The 23,022-nt window shown below is 44.4% G+C and overlaps 1 protein-coding gene across 1 annotated transcript in view; it reads right to left on the bottom strand.

Moving 5' to 3' along the window:
* Positions 1-20,973, bottom strand: part of LOC142675830 (oocyte zinc finger protein XlCOF29-like) — a 31,778-nt gene extending 10,805 nt beyond the window's left edge. The window contains exons 1-3 of the mRNA XM_075847231.1: positions 20,837-20,973; positions 19,966-20,345; positions 13,941-14,038 (exon numbers count right to left, since the gene is read on the bottom strand). Of these exons, the coding sequence (XP_075703346.1) occupies positions 20,112-20,345; positions 20,837-20,914 (312 nt within the window). The 5' untranslated portion in view covers positions 20,915-20,973 and the 3' untranslated portion in view covers positions 13,941-14,038; positions 19,966-20,111. The remainder of the gene's footprint in view (positions 1-13,940; positions 14,039-19,965; positions 20,346-20,836) is intronic.
* Between the last annotated feature and the right edge of the window lie 2,049 nt (positions 20,974-23,022).

Genomic DNA, 23,022 nt, shown 5'->3' with positions numbered 1-23,022 from the left:
TTTGATTTGATGTACAGGATTTGTCAATGAACTGATGGGACCCAAACCTGAGGGGTGATAGCATGAGATTGGTTATAGAATTATTTTCTTAGTTGAGACCCTCTTGTTTATATTGTCTGAGGTTTATAATTATAAAGTATGCCACGGTATTGTGAATACCAACTTGAGGTATTTTATATGAAGTTATGAGGTGAAGGTCACTGGTTGTTGTCACTCATAAGTAAGAAGTACATGGCAGCAATGAGAGCCCAGAGGTCATGTGACCTGGGTGTCTTTAGGTTTGAGGAAGATGCTGCCCATAACCTGTTATATCTGCAGGGGTAAAAGTCCCATTAGGACAGTAAGTGACAGTGCGACAATTATGACCAATATGTACTGTGGAGGAGAAGTTTGGATTATTGAAAATATTAGTAGGTTTAGCGTAAAGAATGCTCATAATATAGAGAAAGTGGCCGACAGATTGGACACTGCTCCCTTGGCATTTGCCAAGTAGTTGGCCTAGCCTGTTGCCACTGTATAGACCTTTTTTGGCATTATGCAGGACAAGTATGAACGCAGAGCAAGCTAAGAAAATAAAGTCCGTAAGGGGGATAAGCCCTATTTTAAGTACCTGGCTTGGGTACAAAATGTCCTAAAATAAACAAAAGGTGGGAAAAATGAAAGTGATTAAAATAATGTTTAGATTAATTTATTTTGTGCAGCAGTCATCTTGTCTGGAGACCCCATCTTGTTCTTATGTAGTGAATAAGAAAGATATTGTTTCTTTAAGACAAGTATATTAATGCTGATTTCGCATGTTATTAAAATAGTTATTTTTGACATTAGTTCTTATGCGAAACCCAAAGGGAAGAAATATTGTTTAGTGATTATTGATGTATTCACCAAATGGGTAGACTATTTGTAATACCACAGTTACATCCATTCTCTAGGATGGATGAAGAGTTTGATTTTACACTTGCTGAATATATGGCAAAAATTCTAACCAACAAGGAAGTTTCTATCTCTACTTGTATTCCAGGTGTACCTATACCTGAACCTGAACCTGTGAAGTCAGGAAATTGGATATTATTTTCATTTAAAAAGATCATATCAGGTTCTGCTTACCACACCTACGGCCGTACAGATAGCTGAACGTACCTCTTGGATACAATTATAACACTGTAACGTAGTTAGGGAATTGCTACTATCCTCCTAGGCTATAAAAGACTGATTACAAAGGGTGGTCATTTGTTAGAAGTGACTGGTCTCAAACTTCAGCGAAGAAAACATCCAGAGCCTGGGAGAAGACAGGGCAAAATGTTATATGTTATTCTAGGTATCTTATGGGGGTCCAAGGTGTGTCAACCAAAGGTATGGGATCCCTGGGAAACAGGGTCAGAGTATGATTTCTTAAAGACTTAGCTTGGAGAGTTAAATATTTTAATTTCACTGAAGGTGAGACTGCAATGTATGAAATAGATTTCCGCTCTGTGTTGTAGATCAAGGCAAGGATAGAAACACATCCCACAAACTAGCATATTCAGATAAATACATTTGTACTATCTATGTAAATACCCTAATAAAAAGGATAAGGGACTATATGATATAGGAATTGATGTTTCAGGTACTGGCCTATAGGGCATTTCTTGCAACTGAAAGTTTTTTTAGTTCCAAAGATAGACCTACCCTCTAAAGTTTATCTGGCCAACTTCACTTATGAAGATAAATTGACATTAGAAACAGGTTATAGTGATAAACATGAATGGTTAGTCTGGATGAGATACACTGCAATCCAAAATAATAGAACTGTATCGCTTGTGCAAAAGTCAGGCCTCATCTGGCTACTATATCTTTAATGCTATCAGATAAGGAGAACCCACAATGTCTGCAATGCGTGTTATCTTTATATAATGCATCATATAATCCAGGTGATGTAAGACATTCTCTTTATTGTACCCACCTGTGGGGAGAGATGAAATCCCTCCCTTAGTAGTGGCTTACCCAGGCAACTACACCTGCTTTCTGAGGAATGGGCAAGGTAAGAAAGTAGGGAACCTCACTGAACAATTTTGTGACCGATAATGGTAATTACTCCTCTAATTGGTTTACCAACCAGACAAGGGCAAGGACTGATCTCTGGTGGCTATGTGGAGAAAGGAAGGCCAAATGGCAGGGAAGCTGTACTCTGGTTCAGATTCTGATGCCATTCCACTTGTTTTTAGCACCTGAGTTTCAGAGAAGGAGAAAACGCCCTGGAGACTATCTGAATCGCTATAAGCAGTCTATCCATGGAGGTTCCTTTGACCATAGAATATACATAGAAAATAGGAGTACCCCGAAGGGGGCCAAATGAGTTTAAGGCCCAAAATCAGATTGCATCAGGCTGCGAGTCTGTACTTTTCTGGTGGTCTACGATGAATAAGAATGTCGACTGGATTAATTATATTTATTACAATCAACAAAGATTTGTTAATTTTACCAGAGATGCAATAAAGGGCATTGCAGATCAGTTGGGACCTATATCTTTAATGACATGGCAAAATAGAATAACCCTGGATATGTTACTAGCAGAGAAAGGGGGTGTCTGCAAAATGTTTGTATCTTCTGTTGTACTTTTATTCCCAATAATACAGCTTCTGATGACAGTATTACCAAGGCAATGGAAGGACTCAATTCACTGTCCGAAGAGCTTGCAGGAAAACTCCAGAATAAATGACATCTTCATCTCATGGAGTGAGGGGTAGTTTGGAAAATGGACTGGCCTGGTAACATCTGTACTCATGACCATTGCCGTTGTTGCCAGTATATTGACTGTTTGTCGATGCGACACTCTGCATAAGAGGATTGATCCAAAGATTAATTGAGACCTCAGTGACAAAGACAATGTGCCAAGAGATTCAAAAGAAGAGAACCTGTCCTGGATAATCTTACAGAACATGTCTACATAAATTTATAAGAGGAGGGAATGTTAGAAAAGTCTTATTTTAAATTTATTGTTACTTCATGTAATAGATATTAAATGTGCATACAGGGTTCTCAGAAAATGCTTTAGCTAACAAAAGGTTAAATATGTTATATTCTTAAGTGTGTAAGTCGGTTGGATTTCTTAATAAAGATTGCAATCTCCAGAGGAAGTCCAACTGACCTAATCTCATTTTGAGGGGTAAGACATTTCATATGACAGGATAGCCACAAACGGTTTTCAGTTGGTATATGTGTATATAAACCTATGCTTATGTAAGGACGGCAGACAACTGCTGATTTCGACTTGTCTCCTCATCGATGAGAATAAAACTCTTATTGGGATGAAAACTTGAATCATTATTGATAAGTATGGAAAATTCTTCTAACATACTTCTATTCACAACGCCCAGCTAGTAAAAGAAGTAAAAACGCCCAGATGTACACACACAATACACGTCCAGTTGTACTTTAACTTTAAACACGCCCAGTTGTACTTTAGAAAGCCTCATTTACATAAATATAAAAATGGTCATAACTTGGCCAAAAATGCTCGTTTTTAAAAAAAACAAAACGTTACTCTTATCTACATTGCAGCGCCGATGTGCTGCAATAGGAGATAGGGGTTGCAAAATCTGGTGACAGAGCCTCTTTAAATATAGAATTATAATGAGGATCTTTCTTCTCAGCTGTTATTATTATAAGACTTGTAATGGAAGAACCAAATAAATGACAAAGTACAAAGGCAATCACAAAAATGTATGAGTTTTTTTCATTTCGATTGACCACTAAAATGATGTTCAACCGGTTGAGGACTGCCCACGGTGTATATATGGTGCAGGTTTAAGCTTTCTGCCTGAGTGATTGAGCAGCTAAATGTCTGGTGCCCGGCTGTGAGAGACTGCCGGGGACCCTGGAAAGAAGACAAAAGTGTTTTTTACCACTTGTCTTCTCCGTACTCACATACACAACGCTCTATAAACGCTGATGCCTCTATTGATCCCGGTGGTCATATGACTGGTCACATGATTGCTGAGATGCTGGTAGTAAGAGGCTGAGGCTGTTTCTAACTAGACCCAGCACAGCACTATCAGTAACAATAGTCACTATAACAGGGCTGATCTCCCCTGCTGTAAAGCGCCAATTACAGAGGAAACGTATAGTCTAAAAGAAATAAAATAATAAAAAGTTCCCCAAATATCTTTAATGATTGGAAAGGTTATAAAAATAAAAGTTAAAAAACAAACAAAAATAAAAGTAAAAATTACACATAAACCCCTACCTTAACGCATTGTCACCTACATGTACGTAAAAAGCGTTAAAGGGAAGTATGGAGCGTTCTCACGGGCTGAGCACGCTCCATACTCAGCGGTGTCTGCTCTGTAATAGAGATGACACCTTACTGCAACGAGCGGAATAAAAGATCACTTTGATTCCATTTGTTTAACCCCTTAGATGCCGCGGTCAATTCCGGTCAAAAGCTATTACATAGTTAGTACGGTTGAAAAAAACAAAAACGTCACGTATCACATCGCTCAATCAAGCAAGCACTTTTCTTCCCAATAATATATAGTTTTATCTCGAAATTGTTAATTTTCTTAACAAATAAAGGAAAAAAAAGCCCCCCCAACATTTGTAAAGAAAATTCTCCAGAGTACGGAAATACCCCATATGTTATCAAAAACTGCTCAGAAGGGAAGGAGCACAGATCTTGATGGATTGGTTTCTGGGCACCATGTTGCATTTGCAAAACACCTGTGGGACCAAAACAGTGTAAACACCCCAAAAGTGACACCATTTTGGAAACTAGATCCCTTAAGGCATTTATCAAGGTGTTTTCCAGAAATGAATGCACTGCGGATGGTACAAAGTTAAAATTGCAATTTTTCCACAAATACGCCCTTTCAGAGTCCAATATGTTGTACCCAGCTTGTGCCACTGGAGACACACACGCAAAAATTGTTAAAAGGGTTCTCCCGGTTATAGCAATACCATATATGTGGTAGTAAACTGCTGTTTGGGCACAGTGTAGGGATCACTGTTGAGGCAGTGTCTTTTGGCGCCAAGATTTTGCTTGGTAGTAGTTCAGTTTGGGGTATTACTGGTGATTCATTTTATAACGTGGGGGCATATGTAATCTGTGCAGAGTGCATCAGGGTATATGTAATCTGTGCAGAGTACATCAGGGTATATGTAATCTGTGCAGAGTACATCAAGGTATATGTAATCTGTGCAGAGTACATCAGGGTATATGTAATCTGTGCAGAGTACATCAGGGTACATGTAATCTGTGAGGAGTACATCAGGGTATATGTAATCTGTGCAGTGTACATCAGGGTATATGTAATCTGTGCAGTGTACATCAGGGTATATGTAAGCTGTGCGGAGTACATCAGGGCATATATAAGCTAAATGGAAGCTGTGCGGAATACATCAGGGTATATGGAAGCTGTTAGGAGTACATCAGGGTATATGTAATCTGTGAGGAGTACATCAGGGTATATGGAAGGTGTGAGGAGTACATCAGGGTATATGCAAACTGTGAGGAGTACATCAGGGTATATGTAATCTGTGAGGAGTACATAAAGATATATATAAGCTGCGGAGTACATCAGTGTATATGTAAACTGTGAAGACATCAGGGTATATGTAATATGTGAGGAGTACATCAGGGTATATGTAATGTGTGAGGAGTACATCAGGGTATATGTAATCTGTGAGTACATCAGGGTATATGTAATTTCTGAGGAGTACATCAGGGTATATGTAATATGTGAGGAGTACATCAGGGTATATGTAATATGTGAGGAGTACATCAGGATATATGTAATATGTGCGGAGTACATCAGGGTATATGTAATCTGTGAGGAGTACATAAAGATATATATAAGCTGCGGAGTACATCAGTGTATATGTAAACTGTGAAGACATCAGGGTATATGTAATATGTGAGGAGTACATCAGGGTATATGTAATGTGTGAGGAGTACATCAGGGTATATGTAATCTGTGAGTACATCAGGGTATATGTAATTTCTGAGGAGTACATCAGGGTATATGTAATATGTGAGGAGTACATCAGGGTATATGTAATATGTGAGGAGTACATCAGGATATATGTAATATGTGCGGAGTACATCAGGGTATATGTAATATGTGAGGAGTACATCAGGATATATGTAAGATGTGAGGAGTACATCAGGGTATATGTAATATGTGAGGAGTACATCAGGATATATGTAATATGTGAGGAGTACATCAGGATATATGTAATATGTGAGGAGTACATCAGGGTATATGTAATCTGTGAGGAGTACATCAGGGTATATGTAATATGTGAGGAGTACATCAGGGTATATGTAATATGTGAGGAGTACATCAGGGTATATGTAATCTGTGCGGTGTACATCAGGGTATATGTAATATGTGAGGAGTACATCAGGATATATGTAATCTGTGAGGAGTACATCAGGAAATATGTAAACTGTGAGGAGTACATCAGGGTATATGTAATCTGTGAGGAGTACATCAGGATATATGTAATCTGTGCGGAGTACACCAGGGTATATGTAATATGTGAGGAGTACATCAGGGTATATGTAATATGTGAGGAGTACATCAGGGTATATGTAATATGTGAGGAGTACATCAGGGTATATGTAATATGTGCGGGTACATCAGGATATATGTAAGCTGTGCGGAGTACACCAGGGTATATGTAATATGTGAGGAGTACATCAGGGTATATGTAATCTGTGAGGAGTACATCAGGGTATATGTAATCTGTGAGGAGTACATCAGGGTATATGTAATCTGTGAGGAGTACATCAGGGTATATGTAATCTATGAGGAGTACATCAGGGTATACGTAAAATGTGAGGAGTACATCAGGATATATGTGAACTGTGAGGAGTACATCAGGGTATATGTAATATGTGAGGAGTGCATCAAAGTATATGTAATATGTGAGGAGTACATCAGGGTATATGTAAGCAGTGTGGAGTACATCGGGGTATATGTAAGCAGTGTGGAGTACATCAGGGTATATGTAAGCTGTGAGGAGTACATCAGGGTATATGTAAGATGTGAGGAGTACTTCAGGGTACATGTAATCTGTGAGCAGTACATCAGTGTATATGTAAGCTGTGCGGAGCACATCAGGGTATATGTAATCTGTGAGTGTCACGAACTGTGGGTATGTGGACCCACTAGGCCCTACTGCCGTAGCGTGATAGGAGCTGGCCAACAGGGTACCAAGTCAGTATATAAATAGTCCAAGCACAAGGGTACCTGTAGTGGTTCAGACAGTAGCAACGGCTAGGCATAGATGGGACCTTGACAGCAGACACCTGACTTGGTGGAACCGATGGCACAACACGACTCCAACAGGTTTAAGTCACAGGAACAAATAGCACGGGATACAGGGCACAGGTAGCAGGGCACGGGAAACAGGAACATCATAACACTAAGGGACCATTTGTAAGACTACCACGGGTAAACACAACAACGCTCAAGCAATGAGTAAAGGGGCGGGGCCCTTCATATAGTCCAGGGTGATCATGGGCTAATTAACGATTTACGTAGGCACGCACTGGCCCTTTAAGGCAGGGGATGAGCGTGCATGCGCACACTACCGAACACAGCAGAGCGGAGCGGTAATGTGCGCTGGCGTCTGCTGGGAAGGAGATACGGGCCAGCGCTCACCAGACCATGGCTGTGGCCATCGAGGAGTGAGTAATCCCAACGGTCCGCAGCCATGGTCGTTACAGTGAGAAGTACATCAGGGTATATGTGAGCTGTGAGGAGTACACCAGGGTATAAGTTAGCTGTGCGGACTACATCAGGTTATATGTAAGCTGTGCAGAGTACATCAGGGTATATGTAAACTGTGAGGAGTACATCAGGGTATATGTAAACTGTGAGGAGTACATCAGGGTATATGTAAGCTGTGCAGAGTACATCAGGGTATAATAAAGTGGTATAATAATGGGGTAAATAATATAATTATCCATAGATGTGTGTTACACTGTGGAGCAATCCTTTATGCACAGGCCAGTGTCGCACTGATAAACGGTGTCCTTTCTTATCCCCTTTCGGTCCACACTCTGCACCTTTGCAGTTTGGGGAATTTTGCTGGGAAGGTGTTGTCCTGGTATAATACAGGCGCCCTCACTTCCAGCAGATATGTTTGGACCCTTCTCTTCCTGGTTCCCAAATATTAGAGCCCTGATAATCACCTCCTGAAACAGAAGGAAAATTACCCTCAGATCTGTTCATCTGCATATTTTTTCATCATCAACTAATGGGAGCCGTAACTTTTTTATTATTTCATAGACGTAGTGGTTTGAGGGCTTTTTATTAATACCATTCTGGGGTACACGCAGTGGCGGATTATCATATGGCCGGTTAGGGCGGCCGCCAGGGCCCCGAGGCTGGCCACCCAAACCGCACATAGTCTTATAAAACTTTGCAGCACACTCGTGCTGCTAACTGCCGCTGTGTAGATGGGGAGAAGGATCAGGGAATTCAGGGCGGGCTTGGCCGGGATATTGCTAGCTAGCAGACGTTAAGCACGTCTAATAATGTTTAGGACACGCCTCTCAGACACTACGGGCGCACCGCCAGAGAGGAACAGGAGAGCGATCCAGTCACAAAGCTGGAAGAGAAGAGCAGGGCGGTCACCGGCTGTGAGGTTAGTGGAACTGGATGCCGGTTTATCCTCCAGCCCCAACTAACATTAAAGTCATTGGTCGACACTATGTGGGGGATTATGCAGTAAGGGGGAGGTCTAACCAACTAACTGAATACAGCTGGCTGTATGAGGAGATAATAATTTCCCCCGATAGAGCCCTCTGCAGTCAGACGCTCAACCCCCCCCCCCCCCACCACCACCCCCTTGCAGTATAAGAACTACTGAGGACTCTATGGGGGAGGGGGGGATTATTCCTAGAGCCCCCTGTCTGCAGTCAGATGGTTGTAGTATAATTCTCCCCCCCACAGAGCCCTCAGCAGTTATTATATTGCAAGGGGAGGTCAGATTGTCTGAATGACTGCGGAGAGCTGTATGGGGGGGGCTATGTACATCTTTGAAAACATTTCTTTTTTTATAAAAAGGTGTTTGGTGCAACTTTGTGATTACATTTTATTGAAAATTATTTTAACTTTTTGAGATACAGCTGCATTGTATCCATCAGGTCAGCTGGACTGACGGGATCAGTGACACGTGTCCTGCGCTAAATTATAATCTTAGATGTGATAGATTACAGGTGGATCCTCATTAGGGCTGTTCACCCGAAACTGCACATAACCGCACGGGCCCACTCATGTCTGGTAGCGTCGCTAGCACTGGAGGGGGCCCCGGTGCTAGCGACAGCCACATTCACTTGTATCTGCGTCCTCAGGACACAGATACAAATGAATACTATAGACTGCAGGCAACGTTAGATACAAATGAATACTATAGGCTGCAGGCCACGTTAGGGCTGCAGCCTATAAGGCGCTGGGAAGAATCCCTGCCCGGGCCGTCTTGAAGACGTCACTGCATCACACTGGTCTGCGCATGCATCCCGCCCGGAGGATGTGTATCCCTCCGTCCGTCGCTGGAACGGGCCAAGGTAAGTGTCATATTTTTTTTGGGGGGGGGAGTGCTGTAGCACTATATACAGGGAGTAGGGATGTGTGGCAGTATATACAATGGGGGGGAAGCGCTGTGTGACACTATATACAAGAGGGGAGCGCTGTGTGGCACTATATACAAGAGGGAGTGTTGTGTGGCACTATATACAAGAGGGAGCGCTGTGTGGCACTATATACAAGAGGGAGCGCTGTGTGGCACTATATACAAGGGGGTGTGTGGCACTATATACCAGGGGGGGGGGGGGTGGCGCTATCTACAGGGGTTGTGTGTGGCGCTATCTACAGGGGGCTGTGCGTGACGCGATCTACAGGGGCTGTGCGTATGCGGTGCTTTACTTCACAATTTTTTGTACTATTTTATTCACGGGCATAATTTTAACTTCGTTTATAGGTGTGGAAATGTTGGAAAAGTGAGGAGTGGCAAACTCCAGAAATGGGTTGTGGTCGGGAGAAGTCATCATGAAGAATGGATCGGATGGAGAAGAAAAGAGGAAAAAAAAACTACTAGAATCTGAGAAGTCTTCACCTGTGAGTCACTAGATTTCTGGAGAATCGGTCACCTCTCCTAACATGTTTATTATATGAAATCCTTGTATTTCACATAAAGACTTTGTGTGGTCCAGGACTCATAGACAAATGCATGTTACCATTCCCCTTGTCACGTAAAGGTGTCCCTGCACAGTGTGATACGATCAGCAATAGTTGGAGACTGTCAGTATGTAGGGACATAGCCCTGTGACAAGGGAATCGTAACACGCATTTGTTAATGCTCGCATAAAAAGGTGGTATTAACAATAGATACGATTCGGCAGTGTGGCGGTGGAGAAGGGGGGCCCAAGTTTGGGTAACAGCCCAGGGCCTATGGTCTACTTCAGGGGTCTCAAACTCGGCCGGGTAAGTGGGCCACATATAGATAAATAGGGAAGTTGACAGGCCGCATTACTTTCAAATTTGATACAATACAAAATTATTGTTAATCAATAAGTTATTTGATCTACTAGAATACTACATTACTATAATAATACCGCTAGGTTTAAAATTTTAGATATTTCTCCACGTGCTAATTTCAACAATCCAGTTTTCCCGTTTAAGTGTCGCTAAATGCAGTCCAGCGGCTCAGTTGGCAGTCACACATGTCAAGATTGGGCAGCCCCTTTTTAGATAGTGCCACAGTGCCCTCTGTGGATAATGACACAGTGCCCTCTGTGGATAATGACACAGTGCCCTCTGTGGATAATGACACAGTGCCCTCTGTAGATGACACACACCCCTAGATAATGCCACAGTGCCCTCTGTAGATTGTGCCACAGTGCCCTCCGCAGATGCTGCCACAGTGCCCTCCGCAGATGATGCCACACACCCCCCAAGTAGATAGCTCCATTGGGGCTCCCTCTAGGAGTGGAATCCCCAGCCAGAGCGTTGCGACGATTTGGCTGGGGATTCCTCTACTGTTGGAGCCCCTGACGTCCCTGTCCATACACTGTGACATCAGGGGATCCTCCTAGACCGGAATGTGATATCAGGGGCAACCCCAGAGCCGGAGTCGCAGAGCAGGGCACTAGTATAGGCTCTGCGCTAGACCTCTGGGGAAGCCATTAACATCAGTGTCCATATATGGACAGTGATGTCAGGGGCTTGCCCAGAGCTGGAGTCCGGGAGCATAGCTGTTTCTAGCACTCTGCCTGGGATTCCAGCTCAGCTCCTGACATCACTATCCATATATGGACATGGATGTCAGGGGCAACCCCAGAGCTGGAGTCCCAGGCAGAGAACTAGTAGGCTTTTCCTGGGACTCCAGCTGTGCTCCTGATATCACTGGGACTCCAGCTCTGGGGAAGCCCTAGACATCACTGTCCAGATGTGAAGAAAAGAGGAAAAAAAAACTACTAGAATCTGAGAAGTCATCACCTGTGAGTCACTAGATTTATGGAGAATCGGTCACCTCTCCTAACATGTTTATTATATGAAATCCTTGTATTTCACATAAAGACATTGTGTGGTCCAGGACTCATAGACAAATGCATGTTACCATTCCCCTTGTCACGTGGATGTGTCCCTGCACAGTGTGATACGGTCAGCAATAGTTGGAGACTGTCAGTATGTAGGGACATAGCCCTGTGACAAGGGAATGGTAACACCCATTTGTTAATGCTCGCATAAAAAGGTGGTATTAACAATAGATACGGTGTGGCGGTGGAGAAGGGGGGCCCAAGTTTGGGTAACAGCCCAGGGTCTATGGTCTACTTCAGGGGTCTCAAACTCGGCCGGGTAAGTGGGCCACATATAGAAAAAATGGGAAGTTGACGGGCCGCATTACTTTAAAATTTTATACAATACAAAATTATTGTTAATCAATTAGTTATTTGATCTACTATAATACTACATTACTATAATAATAATACTACTACTACATTACTATAATAATACTGCTAGGTTCAAAATTTGAGATATATGTCCACGTGCTTATTTCAACAATCCAGTTTTCCCGTTTAAGTGTCGCTAAATGCAGTCCGGCGGCTCAGTTGGCAGTGTTTGGCAGACACACAATTGGGCAGCCCCTTTTTAGATTGTGCCACAGTGCCCTCTGTGGATGCAGCAACAGTGCCCTCTGTGGATGCTGCCACAGCGGCCTCTGTAGATAATGCCACAGCGCCCTCTGTAGATAATGCCACAGCGTCCTCTGTAGATAATGCCACAGCGTCCTCTGTAGATAATGCCCCAGCGTCCTCCGTAGATAATGCCACAGCGTCCTCCGCAGATGCTGCCACAGTGCCCTCCGCAGATGCTGACAAAGTGCCCTCCGCAGATGCTGACAAAGTGCCCTCCGCAGATGCTGACACCCCCCCCCAAGTAGATAGCTCCTTTGGGGCTCCCTCTAGGAGTGGAATCTCCAGCCAGAGCGTTGCCGACGCTTTGGCTGGGGATTTCCTCTACTGTTGAAGCCCCTGACGTCACTGTCCATACACAGTAACATCAGGGGATCCTCTTGGACCGGAATGTGATATCAGGGGCGACCCCAGAGCCGGAGTCCCAGAGCAGGGCACTAGTATAGGCTCTGCGCTAGACCTCTGGGGAAGCCATTAACATCAGTGTCCATATATGGACAGTGATGTCAGGGGCTTGCCCAGAGCTGGAGTCCCGGAGCAAAGCTGTTTCTAGAACTCTGCCTGGGATTCCAGCTCTGCTCCTGACATCACTATCCATATATGGACATGGATGTCAGGGGCAACCCCAGAGCTTGAGTCCCAGGCAGAGCGCAAGTAGGCTTTTCCTGGGACTCCAGGTGTGCTCCTCACATCACTGGGACTCCTGCTCTGGGGAAGCCTCTGACATCACTGTCGATGTATGGACAGCTGTCAGAGGCTTCCCCAGCGTCCCAGAGCAGAGCCTATACTTGCCCGGGACTCCGGGTCTGAGGAAGCCCCAGACATCGTGTGTCCATACATGGACACCGATGTCAGTGAATTCCACAGAGTACCGGAGCAGAGCCGATACTAGCTCTCTGCCTGGGACTCCGCTTTGGGGAAGACCCTGACACACTGTCCATATATGGACAGCGATGTCAGGGAATTCCACAGAGTCCCAGAGCAGAGCCTATACCAGCGCTCTGCACCGGACACCAGCTCTGGGGAAGCCTCAGACATCGCTCTCCATATGTGGACAGCGATGTCAGGGAATTCCAGAGTGCCGGAGCAGAGACTGTGCTAGTGGCTCTGTGTCCTGCGGGTCGCAGATGACAGCCCCAGGGGCCGCATGCAGACCGCGGGCCCCGTGCTTGAGACCCCTGGTCTACTTAATCCACCACTGAGTACATGCAACTTTTTATTCCATTTTTTTAAGCAAACTGATATAAAAAACAACATTTTTGTTTTTGTTTTTTTTAATATGGCATTCACTGTTCTGTATAAATTACATGTTAACTTTATCCTGCGGGTTATTTTTATTTTATTTTTTATTTTGTTGATTGAGCAGAGTAAACGCTTATTTTTGTGGGGCGAGCTGTAGTTTTTATTGGCACATACCAATTTTTTAGCGCGAAGGTGACCAAAAAATAGCAATTCTGGCGGGTTCATTTTTTTTACAGTGTTCACCATGCGATTTATATAATGTTATATTGTAATACGTCAGACTTTTACAGATGCGGTGATCCTAAGGACGCAGATACAATTGAATATAGTAGTTGCCGGGACACGTCTCTGTAAATTTGGGACTGTCCCGGCAAATTCGGGATTGTTGGCAACTATGACCGTGCCGCCCACCCTGGCGCCCCCTACCTTCTTTCCTATTTGTGCTCGGGGCACATGCCCTGCCTGCCCCCCCCCCAGCTGTATAGTCATATTTTGAGAAGAATTTAGCGCCATCTACCTGATGATTCTATGGAACATTGTGATTTTCCTCTTGACAGTCCTGGGAATACAGAGGACTGGGACATCTCTCTGGTGGATTTCTCCTACTGGATCCATCTGTAGGAAACACACAGTGACTGAATACATGACTATTGTATATCTGTCTATATATCACACACTTCTCTCTGCACCTTACATTCTATACTTATTTAATCAAAGTCTAAAGGGCACGTCCTGAGATTTGCGGATACAGTTGAAAGTTGATGGGCGCAGGGGACATTTATTAAGAGCTCCCTGCCAACCAAAAAAAAGTGCCCAGGCGTGCCATGGAACAATGATACCTCTGCTTATTAGGGAATTCTACATTTCAAAAGAGGGAACCCACAGTGAAGACCCTCATCTTTTCTTAGTCACAAAATGTACCTGTAGTAAGAAAAACAACTACTCCAAGTTTTCTCTCCACAAGGGATGGGAAACCACTGAGGTGTTGGAGGAAGCTCTACGGTTTTAACACAACGAGTTTCCTTTTACCTGGTGCGGTTATGGGGAAATAAAAATATATGATTACATTTAGTTAATTGGTTTTCAGTGAGACCATGACAGCACCATGAGAGAGGCTGCCTCCCTCCTGGACAGGAAATAGAAGCTCTATAAAGAGAGGGAACACCCCCATCCTCCTCTATAGCAAGATTCATGAACCTATTAGGACAAATCCGAATTTTTTATTTTTTTTTATTTAAAACGAAGACAAGCCACACTGTCCTCCTCAATATATATACAATAATCAGCCATAACATTAAAACCACTGACAGGTGAAGTGAAGAACATTGATGATCTCGTGACAACGGCGCCTGATAGGGGAGGAGAGATTTGGCAGCAAATTAACAGTTTTTAAAGTTGATGTGTTGGAAACATGGGCAAGCATAAGAATCTGAGCAACTTTGACAAGGGCCAAATTGTGATGGCTAGACGACTGGGTCAAAGTATCTCCAAAATGGAAGGACTTGTGGGGTGTTCCAAGTAGGAGGTAGTTAGTACGTATCAAAAGTGGTCCGAGGAAGGACAACTGGTGACAGGGCCATTGATGTGCGTGGGGGGCAAAGGCCAGGCCGTCTAGTTTGATCCCACAGGAGAACTACTGCAGAACAAACTGTTCAAAAACATAGTGCTGGCTATGATAGAAAGGTGTCCGAACACGCAGTGCATTTCAGATCACTGCATTTAGGACTGCATCACTGTGGACTAGTCAGTGTACCCATGCTGACACCAGTCTTCTAGCAAAAGCTACTACAATGGGCATCAGAACTGGACCAAAAAGCAATGGAAGAAAGTTGCATGATCTGATTAATCAAGTTAACTTTTACATCAAATGAACGTCGCTTTCCTCGGGAAGAGATGACACCAGGATGCATTATGGGAAGTACTACTGTAGAACAAATTGCTGAGAAACTTAATGCTGGCGGCAGAGTGGCTGGAGGCTGAGACAGTAAGATGCATTGGACAATGTTCTGCTGGAACAACTTGGGTCCTGGCATTCATGTAGAGGTTATTTTGAAACATACCACCTACCTAAAAATGGTCATATATCAATTAAACACCTTCATGGCAGCAGTATTGTCACATGGTTTGAGGAACATGACAAAGAGTTCAAGGACTTCGAAGTGTTCAGTGCTCAAAGCGTTGATTTCAACTCAAAATTCCACAAATCTTAATTCGATCGATCATCTGTAGGACGCGCTGGAAAAACAAGTCCGATCCATAGAGAACCCACCTCACAACTTACAGGACTGAAAAGGCTCTGCTGCGAACGTCTTAGGGACAGATACAACAGGAACTTTCAGAGGTCTTGTGGAGTTCCATGCCTCGATGAATCAGAGCTGTTCTGGTGGCATGAAAGGGACATACACAATATTAGGAAGGTGGTTTTAATGTTATGGCTGATGGATGTAGATCTTAGACTCTGTGCAAACCAAGTTTTGAGCCTTCCATCGGAGTTACACTTCAGGAGGGCTCCCAAAGTATACCTTCCACGGAAGGCTGCAACGTATCCCACTGTATAGACATACAATGAGCCACGTCGCTTACTACTCCCATGCAGAAGATGCAGTCAGTGTAACAGAGGTAAACTGTGATCACCCCACCTTGCCTTCACCTCTTCCATACTCCTCCTTGTTCCCCCATATACTATGTATAGTTCATAGAAACAATGCCTGTCATGCCGCATGTACTGTAGTTTGTTCCCCTCTTTCAGCCGCCTTGTTCGGGGAGTATGGATTGTGCCCAGCTATGAGGTGCGGGCTGGAAGTGGGGAGTGTTCTTGTCTGAGGCTTGAGCATAGCTAGGTGGACATGGCTAAGCATGAGCCGGGGGCACAATATATACTGCTGTGCTGATGTGGCAAGGAGAAGGGGGTCACATCCACCGTGCACACTGCAGGCTCTATTGTCTCTGTCCTAGAGAAGGTTATTCATAGCGCAAGATCTGGTTAAGCCTATCCGTCTTCCGATCCTCCGAGGCAGGAACACAGTATTGCAAGGATTGAGTTCCCCCAGGGAAGCTTCGGTGATAACTGTTCAGTTACATCACTGGAGATTCTCACCTTATCCCTTTAACGGAGTCCTGTGGTGGATACCATATAGTGCCATCTGCCACCTATAGGCCCCCATTATAAAAAACGTATATGTTTAGGGTATATGTTTTTTACTGGACTCCACGGGATGAAATACTGTAGTTTGCTATGCTATTCTATATCGAAGGCCAAAAAGATGGTTCAGTGAGATACCTCAGGTAACGGTTCAAGGTATGGCCATTGGATTTCGGATATACAAAAATTTTAAAATAATCTTATGGGCCAGTAACAGATGTGTATCACATATCAAAATACGGTGGCAATGTATACTGCAGATTACACAATAATGTTAGTAGATGAGAAGAATTTCTCTTTGTTGTTTACTAAACCTTCTTTTATTAATAGTGATAGAATCATAAGAGGGAAAAGTAGGAGACTTTAATATGGAATGACCACTTGGTCCATGTTGACTGAATTTTGAATAATTAAAATTAACTGAATTATTGGATTTTTGGATCAGAATATTTTGCTTTCTAAACACATTTCATTTTGGACGGAGCTATATTGGATAACATCTGTGTTTGGCTCAAACGCACTGTGGATAACGGGGCCACAACTTCTTGTTATCTTTAGTTTCAGGCATTGAAAATAAAATAACATTTACGTAAGATCATATGATTTACTGGCTTTTAATCATGAGCTGATGTCATTTAATGTTGTACTACTTAAAGGCAATGTACACCTTTGAACCGAATTCTTTTTATTGTTCATTTGGTTCCTAAATTTTAAATTAAGCAACTTTCTAAATGGTCTTCATTAAAAAGGTCCTACCACTTGGCTGCTGTAGAGTTTGTGTAACTCCTGTAGACAGCTGGTCTCCTGCAAATTCTAACTCAAATCCACACTCCACTGCTGTTGGCGGCTGACTCCACCGCTCTGCCTCCTCCTTTCTTTTTTTAGTGTTCGCGATAGCCGCGTGGGGGGAGGGGGGTGTTGGTACATAGCCGGTCTGAGTATAGTGAAAGCATCTTGATAGTGAGATCACATAGGCGATCTTCACTATGATACTGGCAGCTTGTGTGATCTTGTCTGTACAACCCTCCGCTGCTATCTCTCTAACACTGAGAGAAGGGAAGGGGAAGAGAAGTTGAGTCAGCCACCAGGAGCAGTGCACTGACGGATTGGAGTTAGAATTTGCAGGAGACCAACTGTCTACAGGGGTTCCGCAAAGTCTACACTGTGTTCCAAATTATTATGCACATTGGATTGAAGTGTCATAAACATTTAATTATTAGTATTTCAATTAAACTCATGGATGGTATTGTGTCTTAGGGCTCTTTGGATCATTGTAATCAATCTCAGACACCTGTGATAATTAGTTTGCCAGGTGTGCCCAATCAAAGGAAAACTACTTAAGAAGGACATTCCACATTATTAAGCAGGCCACAGGTTTCAAGCAATATGGGAAAGAAAAAGGATCTCTCTGCTGCCGAAAAGCGTGAAATAGTGCAATACCTTGGACAAGGTATGAAAACATTGGATATTTCAAGAAAATTTAAGCGTGATCATCGTATTGTGAAAAGATTTGTGGCTGATTCAGAGCACAGACAGGTTCGTTCAGATAAAGGCATAATGAGGAAGGTTTCTGCCAGACAAATTAATAGGATTAGGAGAGCAGCTGCTAAAATGCCATTGCAAAGTAGCAAACAGGTATTTGAAGCCGCTGATGTCTCTGGAGTCCCGCGAACCTCAAGGTGTAGGATCTTCCAGAGGTTTGCAAGTGTGCATAAAGCTATTATTTGGCCACCGCTAAACAATGCTCACAAGCAGAAACGGTTGCAGTGGGCTCAGAAATACATGAAGACTAATTTTCAAACCGTGTTGTTTACAGATAAGTGCCGTGCAAACCTGGATGGTCCAGATGGATGGAGTAGTGGATGGTTGGTGAATGGCCACCTTGTCCCAACAAGGCTGCGACGTCAGCAAGGAGGTGGCGGAGTCATGTTTTGGGCTGAAATCATGGGGAGAGAGCTGGTAGTCCCCTTTAGGGTCCCTGACGGTGTGAAAATAACCTCTGCAAAGTACGTAGAGTTTATGACTGACCACTTTCTTCCGTGGTACAAAAAGAAGAACCGTGCCTTCCGTAGCAAAATTATCTTCATGCATGACAATGCACCATCTCATGCTGCAAAGAATACCTCTGTGTCATTGGCTGCTATGGGCATAAAAAGGAGAGAAACTCATGGTGTGGCCCCCATGTTCCCCTGACCTCAACCCTATTGAGAAACTTTGGAGCATCCTCAAGCAAAATATCTATGAAGGTGGGAGGCAGTTCACATCAAAACAGAAGCTCTGGGAGGTTATTCTGACATCCTGCAAAGATATTCAAGCAGAAACTGTCCAAATACTCACAAATTCAATGGATGCAAGAATTGTGAAGGTGATATCAAAGAAGGGGTTCTATGTTAACATGTAACTTGGCCTGTTATGTTTTTTTTATTGAAAGAGCTTTTTATTTCTGTAAATATGAGCTCCTGATGCTGCAAATTCAACAAATGACCATTTTAGTTCTCTTTACAACCTTTAAAATGTTTTGATCTCTGTTGTGCATAATAATTTGAAACAGTGCATTTTGAGTTTTTTACTTCTAAAAAAAAAAATCAGTTATTATTAGGAGATTTGTTCAATAAAATTTGCATTATACTCCAACGGTTGATGGGTGGAAGATTATACTGACTGGCATTTGAATCGACTATTTAGGAAAATCAGCGAAAAATAACAACATTTGCATAATAATTTGGAACGCAGTGTACAGCAGCCAAATGGTTGGAAATTGTAATGAAGACTATTTAGAAAGTTGCTTAATTTTGCATTGAGGAAGAAAACTAATGATCGAAAAATTTCAGTTCAAATAGGTGTATATAGCCTTTAAAAGGAACCTGTTAGTAGGTTTAAAGCCACTAAACCACCAGTATGCCGTCATGAATTAGGAGTTTAGCGTTCTAAACTTGCCTACCTCAAAAAAGGACAATTAGGGATTGGTCGGTAAAGTAAATTACAACTTACCGGAAGAAATCCAGCAGCATCGGGTGCATGCACATATGAAGCCGAGGACACTACACCCCACTTTACGGTGCATGCGCAGTGAACGGTCCTCTGCTTCATATGTGCATGATGTCGCTCCCGAACTCCTTTCGGTAAGTTGTAATTTACTTTACTAACTATTCCCTAAACGTCTGTTTATGAGGTACGCAGGTATTGAACACTAGACCCCGGCCTTATATCGGTACGCTGGTGGTTTAGTGGCTCCAAACCTACTACAAACCTGCCGCGTGTGAAGATTCCCAAGTGCAGCACTGCAGCAAATCAAGGAACGTGTGATCGGAAATCAGGAATCACATATCTGTATATACTGCACATGACGGAATGAACACTTACAAAAAACAAATAAATTATGATATCTATATCTTCTCACCTTGATGTGTCCGGCCGGTAGTTCTACATCATGACCTCCTCATACAGATCCTTGTGTCCTTCTAGATACTCCCACTCCTCCATGGAGAAATAGACCGCGACATCCTGACACCTTATAGGAACCTGACACACACAATGATACAGTCATCACCCAGACACCTCCAGTGCTGTTACTGTAGAATTCTCCAGCATTCCCAGCAGTGTCACCTCTCCAGTCAGCAGCTCAGTCATCTTGTAGATCAGTTCTAAGATCTTCTTCTCATGTATCCGGGAGTGCGGGGGAGGCTCTCTGATGGGGCTCTGACTACTGCTCCATCCTCCTGACTCATGGATGATGGGAGTCGTACAGTCACCCGATGTCTTCTTCACTATTGTGTACTCCTGTGTATGGAGAGAGACACTTGGAGAAGTGAACACAGTATTCCCCCCTCAGTAGAAAGAGGGAGATTGTGACCCCGCTGTATAGACCTCTAGTGACCCCACATCTGTAATACTGGAGACCTCACCTACAAAAAGACATTGAGAAAATAGAACGAGGCCAAAACTAAAAAGGAAATAATATTGGGGGGACTAGATGGACCATGTGCTCTCCTCCTGCCGTCATCTTCTATGTTTCTATATAGAGGTCATCCTGATCCTCCTGGTTCCTGGTCATTCTCATTGCTCTACAACATTACTATTGCTGCATTGGTGACATGACACATAACTGACCATATTGGTGGCTGATCTTCAGCTTTTATGCTGGTGGCTTCTTGACGTCACTTGGAAGGTCTTCACGCTGTTATACAGGACACTGGATTCTTCCTATTACTTCCTATTATGTATTGTCCCTTCCCTATGTGGGACTTGTTCTATAATGTAGAAAAGTTTACCTCTCCGCTCAACAGGTAGATGATCTCCAAGGTGAAGTCTAATATTCTTCTGCTCATCTCATTCCTGCCCTTGTCCATCCTTGGTGGGTCATTCAGGAGAAGAAACGTTGTGGAGGAGAAGATGAGAAAACTGGAGGAACTGGAGGATCTAGTACTGCAGACGTCTTTATGAGGAAAGGAGAAGATGGAAATCATACAGAGGACAACATCATGTGTGACATACCGAACCTCACTTATTCATCATTGAGAGAAACATCTTCTCAGAGCCGTCACCACATGGAATAAAGGGGTATTCCCAACACGGACATTTCCCCCCGGGATATGCCAGAAATGTCTGATAGATGCGGCTCCACCTCTGGGTGGCCTTGTTAGGCAGTTTCCGTAACTCTTATAGAAGTGAATGGAGAGACACAATCTGCTCAGGTCCTCCTACTATGTAATTTGCTGCCAACAGATCAGACGGGTGTTCAATGTGACAGATGCCCTTCATGAATTAATACACCCCTGATAAAAGTTTTTACAGATATTAGAAGTTACCTCAGAGATCCTGAATCTTCAGAGACATCTAAAAATCATATTTATTACAATATTCCCCTATTCCTTGTAGATTGTTTTACTGGATAGTAATTGTACTTCACTGTACCCTGTGACTAACACTTTGTTCACATCAGCAAGACAGACACCAACAACGATTCATGTAAGGTCTGAACGGAAGGTCCCGGCCGCCCAGAGCTTATGCACGGAAGGTCCCGGCCGCCCAGAGCGTATGCACGGAAGGTCCCGGCCGCCCAGAGCGTATGCACGGAAGGTCCCGGCCGCCCAGAGCGTATGCACGGAAGGTCCCGGCCGCCCAGAGCGTATGCACGGAAGGCGCCGGCCGCCCAGAGCGTATGCACGGAAGGTCCCGGCCGCCCAGAGCGTATGCACGGAAGGTCCCGGCCGCCCAGAGCGTATGCACGGAAGGTCCCGGCCGCCCAGAGCGTATGCACGGAAGGTCCCGGCCGCCCAGAGCGTAGGCACGGAAGGTCCCGGCCGCCCAGAGCGTAGGCACGGAAGGTCCCGGCCGCCCAGAGCGTAGGCACGGAAGGTCCCGGCCGCCCAGAGCGTATGCACGGACGGTCCCGGCCGCCCAGAGCGTATGCACGGACGGTCCCGGCCGCCCAGAGCGTATGCACGGACTGTCCCGGCCGCCCAGAGCGTATGCACGGATTGTCCCGGCCGCCCAGAGCGTATGCACGGACGGTCCCGGCCGCCCAAAGCGTATGCACGGAAGGTCCCGTCCGCCCAGAGCGTATGCACGGAAGGTCCCGGCCGCCCAGAGCGTATGCACGGAAGGTCCCGGCCGCCCAGAGCGTATGCACGGAAGGTCCCGGCCGCCCAGAGCGTATGCACGGAAGGTCCCGGCCGCCCAGAGCGTATGCACGGAAGGTCCCGGCCGCCCAGAGCGTATGCACGGAAGGTCCCGGCCGCCCAGAGCGTATGCACGGAAGGTCCCGGCCGCCCAGAGCGTATGCACGGAAGGTCCCGGCCGCCCTCAGCGTATGCACTGAAGGTTCTGGCAGTTCAGTGTGTATGTATGGAAGGTTCTGGCAGTCCAGTGTGCATGAATGGAAGGTCCTGGCAGTAAAGTGTGAAGAAAAAGATTGTATTGTGCTGTGTGCAGGATCTCTGCATTATCTTATCACTTACTGATACTTTTGCAGGTAAGTCGATGTAGCTACTTACCTGCAAACGCTGATGCTGCTGCAGAATCAACTGTAGCACAAAAATAGAAGAAGAGGGGGGAGGAATCCTCCAGCTCACCTGACACTACGGATGTGTGTCTCAGTAGCGCCCGGAATCTCGTGTCGGCACACGTTGAGGTACAGAGGAAGAGAAAGGAGTTGTTCCAGCGCTGTATGAAGTGGTTAAAATGGAAGCAGGTTTCCAAGTTTAATTAAATTCAATTAAAATAGTCCAGAAGAATAGTCCAATGTGAGGGTAAGCGGGCGGTGATGTCCTCAAAAGCCTACGCGTTTCGGATGCTCCTGCATCCTTAGTCTTGGCTGTGGTCTTGCAGGAGGAATATCTGCCTCAAAATTCCCTCTTGAAGTGTGCGCCGTTTGTGGCTTTGTTTGCCGCTTTGTTCGGGGCGTTTTTCGCTTCGTTTATCTTGGCGTTTTTTGCTTGTTTGTTTGCGTCTTTTT

Source organism: Rhinoderma darwinii, chromosome 1 (genome assembly GCF_050947455.1).
Source record: "Rhinoderma darwinii isolate aRhiDar2 chromosome 1, aRhiDar2.hap1, whole genome shotgun sequence".
In the NCBI taxonomy this organism is placed as follows: Eukaryota; Metazoa; Chordata; class Amphibia; order Anura; family Rhinodermatidae; genus Rhinoderma; species Rhinoderma darwinii.
The sequence above is the reverse complement of the archived record's forward strand: the minus strand, read 5'-3'. Positions and strand labels throughout refer to the sequence as shown.